The sequence below is a fragment of the Oryx dammah genome, unplaced genomic scaffold (assembly GCF_014754425.2).
Source record: "Oryx dammah isolate SB20612 unplaced genomic scaffold, SCBI_Odam_1.1 HiC_scaffold_18, whole genome shotgun sequence".
Taxonomy (NCBI): domain Eukaryota; kingdom Metazoa; phylum Chordata; class Mammalia; order Artiodactyla; family Bovidae; genus Oryx; species Oryx dammah.
The window spans coordinates 30,842,475-30,860,135 of NW_024070202.1; the positions used below are offsets into that span (position 1 = coordinate 30,842,475).

General features: G+C 40.9%; 1 protein-coding gene across 1 annotated transcript in view; it reads left to right on the forward strand.

The window, feature by feature from the left end:
• Positions 1 to 278: 278 nt before the first annotated feature.
• The window catches only part of DNAH11 (dynein axonemal heavy chain 11), a 360,125-nt gene continuing 342,742 nt past the window's right edge, over positions 279 to 17,661 (forward strand). The window contains exons 1-6 of the mRNA XM_040260639.1: positions 279 to 614; positions 1,872 to 2,015; positions 9,365 to 9,561; positions 9,777 to 9,975; positions 10,730 to 10,829; positions 14,055 to 14,266. Coding sequence (XP_040116573.1) covers positions 279 to 614; positions 1,872 to 2,015; positions 9,365 to 9,561; positions 9,777 to 9,975; positions 10,730 to 10,829; positions 14,055 to 14,266 — 1,188 coding nt within the window. The remainder of the gene's footprint in view (positions 615 to 1,871; positions 2,016 to 9,364; positions 9,562 to 9,776; positions 9,976 to 10,729; positions 10,830 to 14,054; positions 14,267 to 17,661) is intronic.

Genomic DNA, 17,661 nt, shown 5'->3' on the forward strand with positions numbered 1-17,661 from the left:
CCGCCCTCAGCCGGCCGGGGCGGGGACGCCGTTCCCCTGGAAACGGGACGCGCTGCTAAAGACCCTCGGGAACTCCGTCCCGCTGCGCCGTAGCTCCTAGAGCAGACGCGGGAGGCCGGGTGGGAGCAGGTGTGGGACGAGCGGCTGCGCTCGCAGTGATCGCGGGAGGAGGTGGGCGCCTCCCGGGGCGCGCGTGTGGAGGTGGCCTAGCCTACCCCGGGCTGGGGAGGGACGCGCAGGAGGAGCCGGCCGGTCTCGCGCCTACTCGGACGTGCCGGATGGCAGCCCAGGTGGCAGCTCGAGAAGCCCCGACTCTTCGCCTCACCCCGGGCGCCGGCCCGGAGGCGGCGGGCCTGGTGGAATTGGAGGAGGAAGACGAAGACGAGGAGGTGGCGGCGGCCAGGAGAGCGCGGAGTTTTGCCCGGGACGCGCGGGTGCGCTTCGTCGGCGGCCGCCTGGAGCAGTTTCTGGGCCTCCCGGAAGAGAAATGGAGCCGGCATTTGGAGAGTGAAGACAACCGGCAGGTTCTGGGGGAGTTTCTGGAGAGCCCCAGCCCAGCCTGCTGCCTTTTGTTCAGCGTCGCCACTGAGGGGCAGCTCGAGGCGTCCCACCAGGTAAGGGGTGAGGGGACCCGGCCACACCTCGCGTCCAGCCTAAGGACACCCGGGCGGGACTGGCCAGTCGCGCCTCCTTGGGTTCCTTCGGGACAGGTATTAGGGCTTTTTAAAATAAATAAATAACTTCTATCACGTGCCTGCCCCCGGAGTCCACAGAATCCCCCAGGTGCTTCCACTCTGCTGTTGAGCGGCTGTTGGTTAGTTTTCTAGAAGGTCAGCCTTTGAGCTTGCAAAAGCCGCGCGTTCTTTAGCTGCCTGGTTGTTAGGCGCAAGGTGAATTCTCTGTGCCAGATTACTTTACTTTAAATTGTTCTTGGGTCACTCTGGAGCCACATGTGTTTGGCAGAGCCCAAAAAGCTTGTCATGGCTCCGGCTGCCTGTCAACCACACTTCATCCCAGGGAATAATACTGATACTTAGTTTTTTTTTTTTAAAAAAAAAAAAAAGGATTGCCGGCACTCTGCGCTCAGAACAGTGTTTCTTTTTCCTTTTTCAATTTGACTTCTAGTACACTTGAACCTTAACGAGTTCAGTATTTGTACTTCTACGAATACAGCATTTGTACTTCTAGACTTTGGAGCAAGATTTATAGTCTTGAGATGCTTTGCTGTTACGTTGTAAAGTGGTACCATCATCGCGAGATGTGGTCGATTATAATGGCGGGGATCCCACAGATGAAAAAATAACTGGAGTTTGACAAGTTCCGAATTTTGTTTCTTTTGCTACTCTTCTAGTTTTTAAAGTTTGTCAGAGTAGGCAAAGAGAACACTTTAGTGTTAGGGTAGTCATATCATCTGAAGAAATGACTTGGTAGTCATGAAAATGCTAGAGTATCTTGTTTAAACATCTGTTTTTTTGCTTTGAGGATAATAATCAAATGTAACCTCTTGGTCTTTATCTCAGTTGGGCTTATTTCTAACAGGAAAAGGTTATACAAAAGAATAACCTTTGCTGAGATGGAAACATTACTAATTTCTCCCTGTATTTGTTTTTAATTATGAGACTTTATGGTATATAATCTTCTGAAAGGTGATATTTCACACCAATAATACTGTGAAATTAGCTTTAGAAAAGAACAAAGAAAACTGTATACACGTTGCAGAGGAGCAGTGGAACAATCTTATTTATAAAGGTGGGCAGGATGCCAGATTTTGTTTCTCATGCTTGTAATCCAGTTACAAGTTAGATATAGTACATCTTGCTTGTTAACATGGAAGTTACATTGTGGACTTAATTATGTTGCTCTTGTTTCAGATTCCGAGAGATGTAAAACATAAACTTGTTTATATTGCCAAGAAGACTACTGAAAACATTGGAGTAAATGACTTCTCTCAGATAGTTTTATTTGGAGAGTTACCTGCCTCATCTCTTGGACACGTAACTGCTTTCCTAGACGAGGTACTGGTCTATCCTTAATATTTTAATATTTATCTTCATGACACTTGAAATTAATTCAGGATAACTGGCTATTAAAAAGAATGTAGCAGCTCGTCATCTCATTAGCCAGGTGGATGGAAAATGATAGCATTTAGATTGTTCCTGAAATGAGCTGACCCTGACATTCAACAGGTGGTAATTTGTAGGATCATCCTATACCTCTTTCTTTCTAAATAATGGAAGGAAATTAAAAAGCAACTGGAATAGGCTTCTGCACTTAGCTACAGTATTAAACTTCCTGTTTAGAGTAAAGATAGATATACACACTTTGAAAGTGTGTTATCAGTTTTTAAGATTCCTGTTTGTTTCTAAGTGCACTCCTGTGAGATAATGGAAAAAGATAACAGACACAAAGTATTAGGAATTAGTGCCTTAAAATTCCTTTTCTCTCCCCTTCAATCAGAGAACTACTCTCCAAACCCATGTTACTGGCATTCTCATGTTCCTAAGACCACTTAGGGATTTTGGTAAAGGCAAACTGATGTAGTAGGTCTGTAGTGGAGCTGATGCTGTTTGTTCACAAACCAGCTTTGAGGAATAAGATACAAAATGACTGAATTTGGAAGAACCAGAGCAGTTGTTTTCAACTGAAGTTGTTTGCTGAAGATTAGCATCGCCTGGGGAGCTAATGTAACTCTGCCCAGGTGACACATAATACCAATCATTGGGGTGGAAGCCAGGCTGCAGTAGTGGTTAAAGATTCTCAAGTGATTCTGTGTCTCTGTGGGGTTGTGTTAGTCACTCAGTCGTGTTTGACTCTTTTCGACCCCCCATGGACCATGAAAGGCTCCTTTGTCCATGGAATTCTCCAGGCAAGAATACTGGAGTAGGTTGTCATTCCCTTCTCCAGGGGATCTTCCCGACTGAGGAATCCAACCCAGGTTTCCTGCATTCTGAGCTTCCCGGGAGGTCCAGGTGACTCTAATGCACACCAAATTGGGGGGAAACTGGGTTAGTATCACTAAACTAGGTCCAAGTCCTCAAAACAGTCTTGCCAAGACCGATATTTAATGTAGAAGTAATTGCCAACGTACGTATTTCTTACTGAAGATTGGTCAGCCTCCGTCTTTCACACCTCTTCTACTTCCTGAGGCTCTTCTTCTTGAAAAGTATTTTCTTGCCGTCTCTGGATTAGCTAGGGCTTCTCTCCCCCAACTTCAGTTCTACCATGGTTTCGCTCTGTTGAGTTTCTGTAGTGTTAGTTGATTTCCAGAAGACACTAGGAAGAGAGTTTTCTATCTTAAGCACTTGAGACAGTTTTTGTTATGTCACAGGTGTCCAGGAGATTTTCACTGAACTGAATCTGATGAAAGGGTTTCTCATGGAGTGTAAATAACCTTTGGTCATGGGAATCCAGGCTGCCATCAACTGGACTTAGAAGTGCAAAGTTACACTCCTTGTTGGAATGCTTTCTCTACCGTCTGTGACAAAAGATATAAAACCCTATCCGGTTTCTCTGACCTTTCTCTGCATAGCCCTCTGAGAAGTTCAAGTGAAAGAGTAAACTGTCCATGAGTATATCTATAGAAGACATAAAACATTCAGAAGCTCATGCGTGTAGCTGGTTTTGGAAGATTCTAATTTATTTAAATATGCTTGAGGATATGAGCATTGAGACGAAAAAATTGATGACATCACATTTGTCCCTTGGGTTTCTTTGTGGACAAGACTTAAATTCGGAATGAAGAGGCCCTAAGGCCTGGTCAGAGTCCATATTCTCTGTGGTCTGACCTCCCTGTGACCTCTCAACTTATTTCAGTTGCTAACTCCTGGCTTCCTTGTGGTGGTTCCTTAATTATTTCAGGCACACTGCTGCCCTGGGGCCTTTGCTCTTGTTTCCTCATCTTCCCCAGAATCCACTCAGCCAACCCATTCATGTCTTTGAAGTCTTTTTGCTCAAATATCTCTTGTCTGTGAAGCCACCCTCCTGGTAAACAGGGATCTTTGAAGGGCCCGGACCTAGGGTCAGGCAAGTGAGGCACCCAGCTCAAGAGGAGAACTTCCAGGGAGATGAGAACCAAAAACAACTCATTAATCAAGATGAATAATAGTTTAAGACAGTTTTTTTGTGTTTTGTTTTTTTCTTTGCCTGTACCACAAGACTTATAAGATCTTAGTTCCCTGAGCAGGGATTGAACTCAGGTGCTAGCGGTGAAAGCATGGAGTCTTAACCACTGACTACCAGGGAATTCCCTAAGGCAATATTTTTAAAAATAAAAATTAATGCAAATAAATCACTTTAAAAATAGGATCACTAACAGTGCCATGCCAAGTCATATTGGAGCCTAAGCTAAAATGTCAGTAACACTCATCTTTATTAAAAAAATGTCTCTTTTGTTCATCAGTTTTGGGTTAATTTTTATTTAAAAAATATTTTAAAATATAATTCATCTTACTGAGTTGTTGAGCTTTCCTGGTAACTCAGGGGTGGAGAATCCACCTGGAATGCAGAAGACTCAGGTTCTGTCCCTGGGTTGGGAAGATCCCCTGGAGAAGGAAATGGCAACCCTCTCCAGTATTCTTGCCTGGAAAACCCCATGAAAAAGAGGAGCCTGGTAGGCTATTGTCCATGAGGTTGCAAAGATTCGGACACAACTTGGTGACTAAACAACACATCAAGCTGCTGCTGTTTGTGGGGTTCTTTTGTGTCCTCTTCTGTTTTGTTCCATGGTGAGCGCCTTACTTGCCTTACCCTCATCCCAGCTCTTAATCTTTCCTCACTGTGTGCTTGCGTACTCAGTCATATCCGACTCTCTGCGAGCCCATGGGCCATAGCCTGCCAGGCTCCTGTTCCCCAGGCAAGAATACTGGAGTGGGTTGCCATTTCTTTCTCTAGGGGATCTTCCCAACCCAGGAACTGAACCCACGACTCTTGCATCTCCTGTAATTGGCAGGCAGGTTCTTTACCAGTTGAGCCACCAGCGATGAGTCCCGAACCCCCAAGATTCTGCCTGACACATAGTAACAGTTAAGTAAGTACTTGTTAAATGAATGAAAGTTAAATAAGGGCTAAAGATATCCTCTTCTAAGGAACAAAACAACAGAGTCTCATGATATTTTTATAGAGGAAAAGCATTTGGTGTATGACTTCTGATATCTCCATTTGAATTTTTTTGACATTTATGACAACTGTGGGCCTATTACCATACAATTTCCCAAGTGTCCCTTTGGGCTTTTCACTTGGAATTTGTTCCTTTAGTCAATACTTTTTTAATACCTACTTGGTACCACTGACAGGACATACCTGGCAGTTAGTGATGACATTTCTGTCCTCAGAAAGCATGCGGTCTGACTAGGGAGGCAGACAGCTGAACAACAAGGATATAGCGTGGTGGGCATTGTGGTTTCAGCAGGATGCTGTGACATCTTACAGAGTTGTCAGGGAAGGTAGGAAGTCTCAGCTCGAATAGGTTACAGGTCTTGATTTGCCCGAGTTGGATCTAGTCTCCTCTGTTACAGATGGGATGACATCTGCTAATTCTTACTGTTTGTTTTGACTCTCAAAGCATCCACAGTTGCATGGTAAATTATTTATTGAAGGTAAATCATTGTAAATTATTTGGTAAATTGTTTGTTAAAGGACAAGGAGCAGTACCTAGGTGTGGAGAGGTGAGGAAATGCCGATTGCATTTTTAAAAACAAAGTACATTACTAGAGTTAGATCGGGGAAGAAGAGCTGGAGGGGGGTGAGGAATAAAGCTGGAGAGGCTGATTAGAAAACTGACACCCTGCAACTTGTTCATCCAGGTGGTTGCCACCAAAGCCAGTTGTCAAACCTGCATCCATGTATTTATTGAAAGATGATAATGGTTATGTGCATTCTCTGAAGGTTTTTATTAGGACAGATTTCATTTAAAAGTTTGAAATCAAATGGGCCATTTGTGACTTGCATTCCAAACTAATTAACTACTATCTTTCTGGGTACTTTCTGGTACATTAAGAAGAAAAACATTTAATGCAAGGATTGGTGAATCCGTAACTCAATCAAGGACCGAAGAGGGACTATGTTACTGAAATAGTGATTGGGTTGAAAAGTGTTGAGGGAATTTTCCAGTGTTGTGGTTCTTATACTGGAGTAAAATAAAGGGATGGACCAGGTGTTTGAACAGAAGAGAAAAAGTCATTTATGACTTCATATTTATTTTTTTCTCATTTAATGACCTAATATACTCTCATTTATATTCAGTGTTGTATAGTCTTTGAAGTTTGACACAGATATACACTGATGAACAGTAATTTATGTTGATATGCTAGGCTTTCCCAAATTTCTCTTCCCAGCTCTGATCTTTCTCCTGAACTTTAAGCTTGGACTTCCACTGCCCTTCTGGACTTGACACTTGCTGTGTAATAGACATCTCAGATTTAACGTGTGCAAAATTTTACTCCTGATCTACTGTTCAATATTATCATGTGTTCCTATATGCTGTTATTTTGACTATATTATATAATTTAGCAAAAGTATTAAAAATGTCATGCAGTTATTTAAGTATTATGTTGACCCATATCTTGAAAGAAACAATAACTGTAAATGTTTCTAAAGCCAGAATGAAAGTATGATTTGGTTCTTGCAATCAGTATCTGGACCACATTCCTATATATTTCAATTTAAGAAGTCTAGCAGAGACCTAGACTCCTGTATTTTGAAATTGTTGACCAGATAATAGTCTCTGCTGATTTAAGAACTGTTGTTAAAAGGAAGATGCCAAGTTTCCAAACAGGATAAAGTGAATGTGGCTAAGTCACTTCAGCTGTGTCCGACTCTGTGCGACCCCAGAGACAGCAGCCCACCAGGCTCCCCCGTCCGTGAGATTCTCCAGGCAAAAACACTGGAGTGGGTTGCCATTTCCTTCTCCAGTGCATGAAAAGGAAAAGTGAAAGTGAAGTCGTTCAGTCGTGTCCGACTCTTCACTACCCCATGGACTGCAGCCTGCCAGGCCTCTCCGTCCATGGGATTTTCCAGGCAACGGTACTGGAGTGGTGTGCCATTGAGAATGCTAGCAGAGACTTTTTTACCTGTAATTATATATCCACTAGTAAACATGTCCAAATTATTTTGGTTCAGAGAAAGTTTGGGGATTTTTCTTATAAAGCATAAAACCTAGACAAAAAACTTCCAGCTAAAAACAAAACCGAAGATTAATTGAACCTTTGTATATGTTTGTTGCTAACGAGGTTTATTTTCACTACAGAGCACATCCCAGGTCAACTTGTTTGAAATGATGTTCATGGAGATACTCTAGCCCTCTGCTTAACTGCTCTACCAAGCATGTGGCTCAGAACTGCATAACAGTTTTATCTATCGCTTATGACACAAATACTTAATTTTGAAAGAAGTTGGTCTTGTCACAGAACAGTAAATAAAGTGAAAGTTTGAAGCAGTATCCAGTAAACTGGCAATGTTGAAGAACCAGAATTATCCCTATCCCTGACTTTTAGAAAAAGCTGTTGTTACTAGGAATTTAATCTAGAAAGCAGTTGTTCAGTGGGTCAGTGCATGGGCAGCCCAGCAAGCCTAAGTCTTCAGTCTCGTTTCCAAAGCTCTTCATGAACCTCCCCCTGTGCTTTCCTCAGAGCTCCTCTCCTTAGGGGTGCTGGCTCCAGTTTCAGGCAGGCCAGACTGGAACTTTCTCAGAAGCAATGTAGTCCTTTAGCCTTCAGTGATTTTGCATCAGTGTTCAGGCTTCTAGCTGCCCTACTTGTTCATCTTTAAGGTTTAAACCAAGTATCAACTTTCCTGGTGAGTCTTCCCTAATCCCCCTCCCAGTCAGAGATGGGTGTTTTTCCTGTGTTTTCCACATGACAGGAAAATGTGCCTCTCATGGCAGTTCTGACCCACAGAGCTCGACAAGCTAGTTTTTTTGTTTGTTTTTATTGAAGTATAGTTGATTTATAGTGTTGTATTAGTTTCTGCTATAGAGCAAATTCAGATATATATATATTCAGATATATAGAGAGAGCAAGATTCAGATATATATATTCTTTCCCATTATGGTTTATCTCAGGATATTGAGTGTAGTTCCCTGTGCTGAACAGTAGGACTTGATTGCTTATGCATTGTTTAAGGAATAGTTGACATCTGCTGATCTCCACCTCCCAGTACCTTCCTCCCCAGCCCTCCCAGTACCTTCCTCCCCAGCCCTTGGCAACCACAAGCCTGTTCTCTGCCTGGGAGTCTATTTCTGTTTCATACATAAGTTCATGTGCCTTATATTTTGGATTCCACATATAAGTAACACTATATGGCATTTGTCTTTCTGACTTAATTCACTCGGTATGATAATCTCTAGGTCCATTCATGTTGCAAGTGGCTTTATTTCACTCTTTCTTATGGCTGAGTAGTATTCCATTGTATATACATATCTTCTTTATCCATTCATCTGTGGATGGACATTTAGATTGTTGTCACTGAAAGACATACTATTTCTTACTAATCTCCTAGCTCAAGAAGTAGTGGGTACAAAGCAGGAAAATATAATACAATTTGGAAATATTTGTTTTATCGCCACTGGAAAATGAAATGAATTTTCAGTTTGTTTGTAGTTCTCAAAATCAACTTTTAAAAGGTAGGCTGTTTTCTAAGCATTTTAGCTAATGGAAATTTTATGGTTAATGCTGAAAGTCTAGACAGATTGTGTCAGGAAAAAAATGTTTACAATTAGTACATATTGGAAGAGAGTGAGGAAGCAAGAAGAGACTAACTTCACTAACTCAACAGACTATAATTACTTAACATAATGCTGGGCTTTGGGAACACAAAAAATAATTTTGGAGGTTTCCCACACATATAGTTTCATTGATATTCCCAACTTAATGGTGGAAGGAGTTCCAAAAAAGGTTCATATGATTTAATAAATATCTTTCTATCAAAATTTAATCCACTAGGATGTCCCTCAGAGCTGGACAAGATGAATTTGCTTTTGCCTCCATGTGATTGAAGAAGATTTTTTCCATTAGTACACCTGCCAATGTGTTCAATTTGCATTAAGAAAGCAGTTTACTTACTTGACATGATTTTGCTTATTTCATACAGGGTCTGAGTTACTGGGAGCCTCCATAAATGTTTGATAAATATGTAAATGAATGAACAAGCAGTATAGTACTTCCACTTTGAAAGAATTTGTCTAATTGATTAAGTCTAAATGGGTCACTGACTTTGTCATCTGTTTGTAGATTTGATGTCGCAGGAGGACATTTATGAAATTGAAATTGAGTGGTTTAGTTGCCGATCTTGTGTAACAAGAAAATCTTTGAAGGAATACATTGTCTGTAAATTAATTTTTCTGCTTCTTAAAATATTTTTCTTTCTCTAGATTTTAGTGCCAATTATTTCTAATAAGAACAACCATGCATCCTGGTCATGCTTTATTTCACAAGACATGGAACATCATATAGAAGTCATGAAAAGTAAAATGCATATTTTTAGGGGCAAAATGTTGAGAAGAACTCTTCTACCAATTCCCACTATTGCAGGAAACATTGACCTGGATCAGAAATATTCAGAGACCAAGTACGTAATGATACAGTTTACACAAGATGTCAAAATGGAGAGCTTATATACCTACTTAATATCACACCCCCGTAACACCCCCATGTTAGCAGTATAGGAATATTAGTGTAATGAGAGCATATTTTAAAAATTAAAAAAAAGTTATTAAAATACTAAGTCCTCTCCTTAGTTGGATGAAATGATTCATTTTTGTATTATATTATTAATCATTTCAGTGTTTGCAGACTGGAGCCAAATGAAAGGAAAGTACTCCATGCAATTGAATCAGTGGTTATTAAATGGTCACATCAAATCCAAGAAATCGTAGAGAAAGATTCAGTGCAGCCTTTGCTAAATGGTCTTCACTCAAATCCTCAAACTGAACTGGATTTCTGGACGATGAGAAGAGAGAACCTATCATGCATTTATGATCAAGTAAGTAGAGAGCCCTAGAAATTGCTTGTCAGTTGAATTAGCAAAGTCACTTGTTGAATTTGGTGCCCCAAAGCAGTGATTTCCAATAACTTTAAAGATTTAACACACTGTCTTTGAATGACTTACTCAGTTCTTACTGCAAAATTCTCTATAGTATGGGTATTAAAGGTGAATTTAATTAATGGGTATTAAAGGTGAATTTGCCTTTTTGAAAATATTTTGACAGCATGTAAGTAATTGGAAGCACTTTGTGGCTTAGGAAATGTAGCTCCCAAGGGAAATGTTGAAGATTTTTATGATTTAATTAATCTAGTTGATATAATTGATTTGGGAAAGGAGTAGGCTTTGCTTAGTGGAGAGATGCAACTTTGGAAGAACTGATTCCTCTGCTAATGTTTGCCTTAGAAGTTATTCAATTTAATGTTCTAAAAACTAAGACATTCATTCACTTGTTCATCTGTCTCTTAGAGATTTTTCTGAAACAGATTTTATATGAAAATTTATTATCTTACATATATAATAAAATGTAAATTAGGTTTTTTAAAAAGTCAAATAAAGACCTATAAATGTAAAATGAAATACAAGCTTAAGGAAAAAATGTTAATTTTAAAAATTATTTTCAATGTGAAACCAGGTACATCTTTGAGTATTAAATACTGTGTGTATTGTGCATTAATGGAATATAATTTAAATATTTTTTGCAGAATGCATTTATTTAGTCATTAATCTAGGTTATATATATATTTCAATTTAGCTTCAGACTCCTATTGTCCTCAAAATGGTTAAGATCCTGAAAAATAAGCAAAGCAGCTATTTTCCAACATTGAAGAACATTTTCATGGCTGTGAAAAATGGTAAGACTTGTGTTCCTTGGCGTGGATCAGTGGTCCCTCCTGATCTGACTCCTGCCTGTTTGCTCAGCCTCCTTCTACCCTTAGTATGCTCTTGAAATGGTTGCACTTGACTCTTCTAATGGTAAATCCATCTTAATCATCAACAATTTATTCTTCAGCTATTAGTAAACCATTGAAGTACTTACTAAAGAGGATCTCGAGTGAACTTTCAGTGAGAGTGCTTGTGTGGAGGGAAAAGGCTTTTGGTATTTATCAGGAAGTCATTGAATGCCCAGCATGGAGATTTTCTAATCAACAGTTGGGCTGCAATTAGTTCAGTTATTCCCCAGTAGAATCTCGGAATTTGCTTAAGTTCCGCCATTTATTTAACTCCTAAGAATGCAAAATAATCATTGAAGATTTAACACACAGAGAGGAGGGTTTGTTTGTTGAATTTCCAACAGATAATACATGCACATTGTTTGAAGCCAGAAATTATAAGATGGTATTTATAATTTAAAATATAAAAGTGCAAATTCTCCTTATCTTTTCAGTACCCAGTTTCAGTCTCAACCAGGAGTAACCCCCGCCATAGTTTTTTGATGTTCATGTTTCTTTAGGCATGTGTAAGCAAATATGGATATGATCCATGATTCTAAAGTTTTAAATGATAAAAATTGTAAGATAGCATGGCCCAGTAGCTGGTTGTTTTGTTTTTTTTTGGCTATGTGCACAGCTTGTGGGATGTTAGTTCCCAGACCAGAGACTGAACCCAGACCCCCGGCAGTGAAAGCACAGAGTCCTAACCTCCAGACCACCAGGGAACTCCTGTTTTTGTTTCTGACATTAGAAAATTATTTTTTAATTTTTAATGTGTAATACATGGAAGGTTAGAAAATACTTAAAATTTACTTTGAGAAAGTTATGCCAACTCTTTAGACTTTTCTCCATAAACTGTTGTCTTAAGGCCTCTTTTCAAACAGAGGGAATTAGGTCTGAGTTTCTGCTGCAGATCCACTCAGTACATCTTTTTGCTGAGTCTCTGGTTTCCATTGGCCAAACTGGTACATTAAAACTTTGCAAATTGTTACAAAGATTGAAACACTGTTTTGCAACCTTGTCACCACTGACACTTTGGGCAGGATAATTCTTTGTTGCAGGGAACCGCCCTATGCATTGCAGCATATTTAGCAGCATTGCTGGAGTCTACCCACTACCCCCATGCCCATTATGACAAAAAAACTTACGACGTTGCTAGATAACCCTCCGGGAGAAGGCAATGGCACCCCACTCCAGTACTCTTGCCTGGAAAATCCCATGGACGGAGGAGCCTGGTAGGCTGCAGTCCATGGGGTCTCTGAGGGTCAGACACGACTGAGCGACTTCACTTTCACTTTTCACTTTCCTGCATTGGAGAAGGAAATGACAACCCACTCCAGGGTTCTTGCCTGGAGAATCCCAGGGACGGGGGAGCCTGGTGAGCTGCCGTCTATGGGGTCGCACAGAGTCGGACACGACTGAAGTGACTTAGCAGCAGCAGCAGGAGATGACCCTCAGTGGGGAAGACCTCCCCTGGCTGAGAACCACTGAACTGAAGATTTAATATATAAGGTACAAAGTACCAGGCTTCCCTGGTGGCTCAGTGGTAAAGTGTCCGCCTGCCAATGCGGGAAATTCAGGGGACATGGGTTCAATTCCTGGGTTGGGAAGATCTCCTGGGAAAGGATATGGCAATCCAGTATTCCTGCCTGGGAAATCCCATGGACAGAGGAGCCTCGGTGGGCTACAGTCCATGGGGCCGCTAAAGAGTCTGACATGACTCAGCAACTAAGCAACAAGTACAAAATACTAGGCACACAGTAAGTATACCCTCCACAAATAGAAGCTGCTTGTGTTTTTTTCCGTTAGTAAGATTTAACATTTTCTTTGGATACAAGGTCTGCAGGAATAAATCCAGGGATCCTTAGAGGCTTATGAGCATACAGCCTAGAGATTGAGGGGAAAAAACACTTTGAGTAGAGCAAGTGGCCCAAAGCTATTGTTAGTTAGAGTTAGAAGGCCCTCCCAAAGATTTACTGAAGGCTCTGTAAAGTCACTAGATACACTTATCACATTTTAAGGGCACTTTACCTATTACATGGAGTTATTTGATTTTGAAATTAATATTGAAAACACACTCATTTCAGAACATGAGTGCATCTGGGATAAAAATGGTTCCTGGACCCTCTCTTTCTTCCCAGGTCTTTATTATTAGGTGGACAGATATATGAGTTACTTGTCAAGTAGAGTACTTTGGGTGGGTAGAGATCTGATTCCAACAGCCAAAAAAAAGTGTAGCAGGTTATTTTGTTTTTAATCTCTAACAGGAGTATTTGGGGATACACAAGAAAACAAGAATTTAGTTTCCTTCGTATCCTGCTTTCATAGGAGATGCCTTTCAGTTAAGTAAAAGTATTTGTAGCCTCAGGAGTAAAATGGAGTCTGAAGGAAATCTTTTTAGGGCCATCAAAAGGGCCAGTTTTAAGAGAAAATTTGAATTAGATGAAGCAGTAATGAGTTAATAGTTAACTGTTTAAATTTTTTTTATATAGCTTTAAAAAATATACCTTATTCCTACCATGCGTAACAATTTTTAAAATTTTCTGTATTTTTAATTGAAGGATAATTGCTTTACAGTGTTGTGTTGGTTTCTACCAAACATCAATATGATATGCTTAAACTTGGGGTAAAATTCACGTCACGTAAAATTTTAAAGAGCGCAGTTCCGTGGCGTTTAGTGTATTCACAGTATTCTGTAGCTGTTGCCTCCGTCTGTGTCCAAAATATTTTCATTACCCATGCTTAAAAATTCCAGTAGTTATATTTTGAATAATAATGTAGTAGAAAATTTTTCAGTCATTGTATAAGTTACTTTCCTAGGATAGAAGAATGAAGCAATAAATGATTAAATTGTGCTGGTAGCAAGTACCTAGGAGGAATCAGCATTCTGCTGATGAAGCTTATGCGTCTTCATTTACAATTTACTTGTGCTGTAAGGGTGAATATGGCCGGGCTCTTTTGAAGGATTCTTACAGCCAGACAATATGTGAAGCTTTTCCTAACCTGTCATGTGTCAATTGTAGGATAAATAATCCAAAAAGAGGCAACATTTAAGTATAACCATGTTGTTTTGCATTGTTGTCTTGAACTTGTGAAGCGAATTTAGATAGAAGAGACTGCCTCACAGTAATGGTGGTTTCCTTTCAGCTCTGCTCGAAGCCCAAGATGTGGAACTTTACCTGAGACCCCTGAGGAGACACATTCAGTGTCTGCAGGAGACGGAATTCCCACAGACTGGTGTATTAATTGCCCCGTTATTTCATACCATCTGTCTGATCTGGACTCATTCCAAGTTTTATAATACCCCTGCTCGGGTTATAGTTTTATTGCAGGAGTTTTGTAATCTCTTCATTGACCAGGTATGTAGCATGAAAAAATAGAGTCAGTGAGAATTATTGCCATGTGGTAGGTTTTATTGCGGTTTCTCTGGTGGCTCAGCAGTAAAGAATCTGCCTGCAATGCAGGAGACCCGGATTTGATCCTTGGGAAGATCCCCTGGAGATGGGAATGGCAACCCACTCCAGTGTTCTTGCCTGGAGAATTCCATGGACAGAGGAGCCTGGCGGGCTATAGTCCATGGGGTTACAGAGAGTCCAACACAACTGGGCAAAACTATCGCTTTATTAAATCAATGAGGAATGAATAAATCCAGTTAGAGATCACTTTATCCCTCTTTTTTCAGAGAGGACTTTTATGGTAACAAAGACCAGGTGATTTTCTATCCTAAATGGCAAAGGAGCACTAGAATTAACTTAAATACAATCATAGGGCAGGGTATTACTGGATTCTGTTTAATACCCTACTTTTCTTCAGAGATTTAAGGTAGCTTCTAATACAGGGCGCACGTGTGTAGTTACTTTCTTTGTATCTTTCCTTTTGGTTTCCATGGAAATGCAGGCTGAGGGAAGACTTTTGAAAAGTAGAGAACTGGGTAGAAGCAAGAATGATCCTCAAAAAATAGTAGTCGAATAAAAAAAATAGTAGTTGAATTTAAAAAATAGTCGAATTAAAAAAAATTTTGATTCATGGGTGATCTTTAAAAATCTCTTGCTTATAATTGTTTCTCTACTCTTTACTTACATTACAAAGTACTTTAAAAAATTAGATTGCTTCCTCATCCAGTGGAAAGTTGTAATTCCTCTTGTGTCCGTAATATCAGAGAGTATTTCATAATCTCAGAGCTAAAAGATACTAGAAGGGCGTATCATCTAGTGATTCTCTAAGGGTGCGTGTGTGTGTGTCTGTGTGTGTGTGTGTAAGCCTGCTTGAGTTGCTATAACAGAATTCCACAGGTTGTGTGGCTTTATTTTCAGAAATTGCTTTCTCACAGTTTTGGAGGCTGGCAGACCAGTCCAGGTTCCTGCATTGGTGTATTCTGGCCAGTGTTCTTTCTGGCTTGCAGATAGCTGCCTTCTCTCTGTGCTCTCATGTGGTGGAGAGAAAGATCTTCCTCCTCCTCTTACAAAACCACAGTCCTGTCAGATCGGCGTCCACCCTCCGCGTCCACCCTCCTGTCCTCATTGAACCTGAACTGCCTGCTAAAGACTCCGTCTCTGGGCAGTCACATTGGTGGTTAGGCCTCTAACACAGGCGCTGGTTCAGAGGGTATGGCACAGTTCAGCCCATAGCAGGGTCTGTATCAGGGTGGGGGTCTGAACCCCTAAGGGGTTTTTGTAAAATGGATGCCGGAGAATCAGAATCTGTGCGTGTGGCTTAGCCTTTGTGTTGCTAAGACCTCCTCTTACGAGAGTTGCATCACTTCTACCTGTAACTGGCAAACTGGAACAGAAAGAAGGGCCTAAGTTCACATTAACTGGAAAGTCTCAGTGTGCAGAGACTTGAGGATTAGCATTCTCCAGGAGAATCAGATGATAATTTCAAAACTCCACTTTGCTCGTGTCTGTTCGATTGACTTGATTCTTAGCCTCTCATCACATGTAAGTAAGGTGGCTTTTGGTAGCACTAGAGGGATATTCTGCTACTAGAACTTCCCTGGAAAGAGACTGACTTTGTTTTTAGTTCTGGACCGATGGGTTTTATGATGGACAGGGAATCCTGGCATGCTGCAGTCCACGGGGTCACAAAGAGTCGGACACGACTGAGCGACTGAACTGAACTGAAAGCATTTTATTTTCTCTCCTGGAGCAATTCTGTGGCCAGGAAAATAGGATATTTTAGACAGATCTGGATCACTAGCTCAGGGAAGGGTGGACAACTATGATTGACCTAAATAAATCCCCAATCTAGTCTAATGCTTCTCACCTCATGACTCATATTGAAAATTAAAAAATTTTATTGCACAGTGGGGTAAATTGGAGGAAATTGGGAACCCTGAAAATCTGCTCATAGTCAAGGCAAGCAGCTCGGAGTTCTGCTGCCCTAGGCCCCAGCACTTTGCTGTCCCAAGCATTCAAGAGAAGGGTGTTGTAGGAGAAACTGGCTGGGGAACTGGGTTCCATTCCAATCCCTGATACTTTTTCAGATGAATTAACTGAAACTTGAAAGATATCATTTGCTCAATTTCCTTGAGAATTTAGGGGGACAAATTAAAGTACAGGTCTTCTGACCTGCAGTTTAGAGTTTGGGGAGTATAAGATTGAGGTAGAGGTGTGGGTGTGTGTGTTGTTCTCTCTGCTTCTGACGAGACAGAATATATGCAAAGTGCTTTGGACTCAGACCAAGATTCAAATCTAATTGAACCATTTTAGAGGAGAAGGGAATGCTACCCATTCCAGTTTTCTTGCCTGGAGAATTCCAGGGACAGAGGAGCCTGGCAGGCTATAGTCCATGGGGTCGCAGAAGAGTCAGACATGACTCAGCACACAGTGGAGTTAAATCACTTTTTAGAGCCTCAATTTCTGCCCTTGTAAGTGCCTAGTTCATGGGCTGTTGTAAGGATCAAAGGAGAGAACCTAAATGAAATGCTCAGTGCAACATTTAATAGAAATCAGTAAAAGTTCCACACTGTTGACTTACAAACTAGTTTCAGCTTTTGATTGGAGATAACAGATCAGTTCCTTGCTCTATTTTAGTGTTTCCTCTCGCTTCATTCTATTTCTGTTTCTCTGTTGTGCAAACTCAGTTTTGCCCTTTTGTTAAGTGAGCGCACTGGGCCCTAATGGACATATCTCATGTGAAAGGCTTTGATCCCTACTGCGGTTTTAACAACTGTGACCACAGCTGCTCCCAAACCCCTTTTGAGGATCGTCATCTCATTTTGAGAATGATCCAAACTTTTACTGCAAAGCCCTGTTAGTGTAGAAAGCTCAAAGATTGGATTGTCATTCATTTTTATAGATGGCTTGCAAAGAGCCCTGGTTACCTGTAAGCCTGTTAACCTGTTATCCCTGGCCCCTGGTCAGTGTCCATGGTCAAAGTTTGCCAAACTCCTGAGGAAATAACCTTGCTTCCCTTGTTCCTTAGTTACTATTCCTGGCTTATGTCCAAAGGTTTAGTTGACCCAATTTCCTAGATTCTCCAAGTAGACTTTGTAGTAAATCTGTCCTAACATGGAAGGAATCAAAAATGGGCAATGAGTAAACTTTCATACCTGGGTTCTCTGAAGAGCTAAACTCTGCCACACCCATCACCACCTCCAGATGTTTGTTGTGCAGTTGATTTTTAACGCCTTTTTAACGCACAGTGTCTATGTGCATGGCCAGTTAGCCATGTGCGACTTTGTGCAACCCCACAGACTGTAGCCCACTAGGCTCCTCTGTCCGCGAGATTTCCCAGGCGAGAATACTGGAATGGG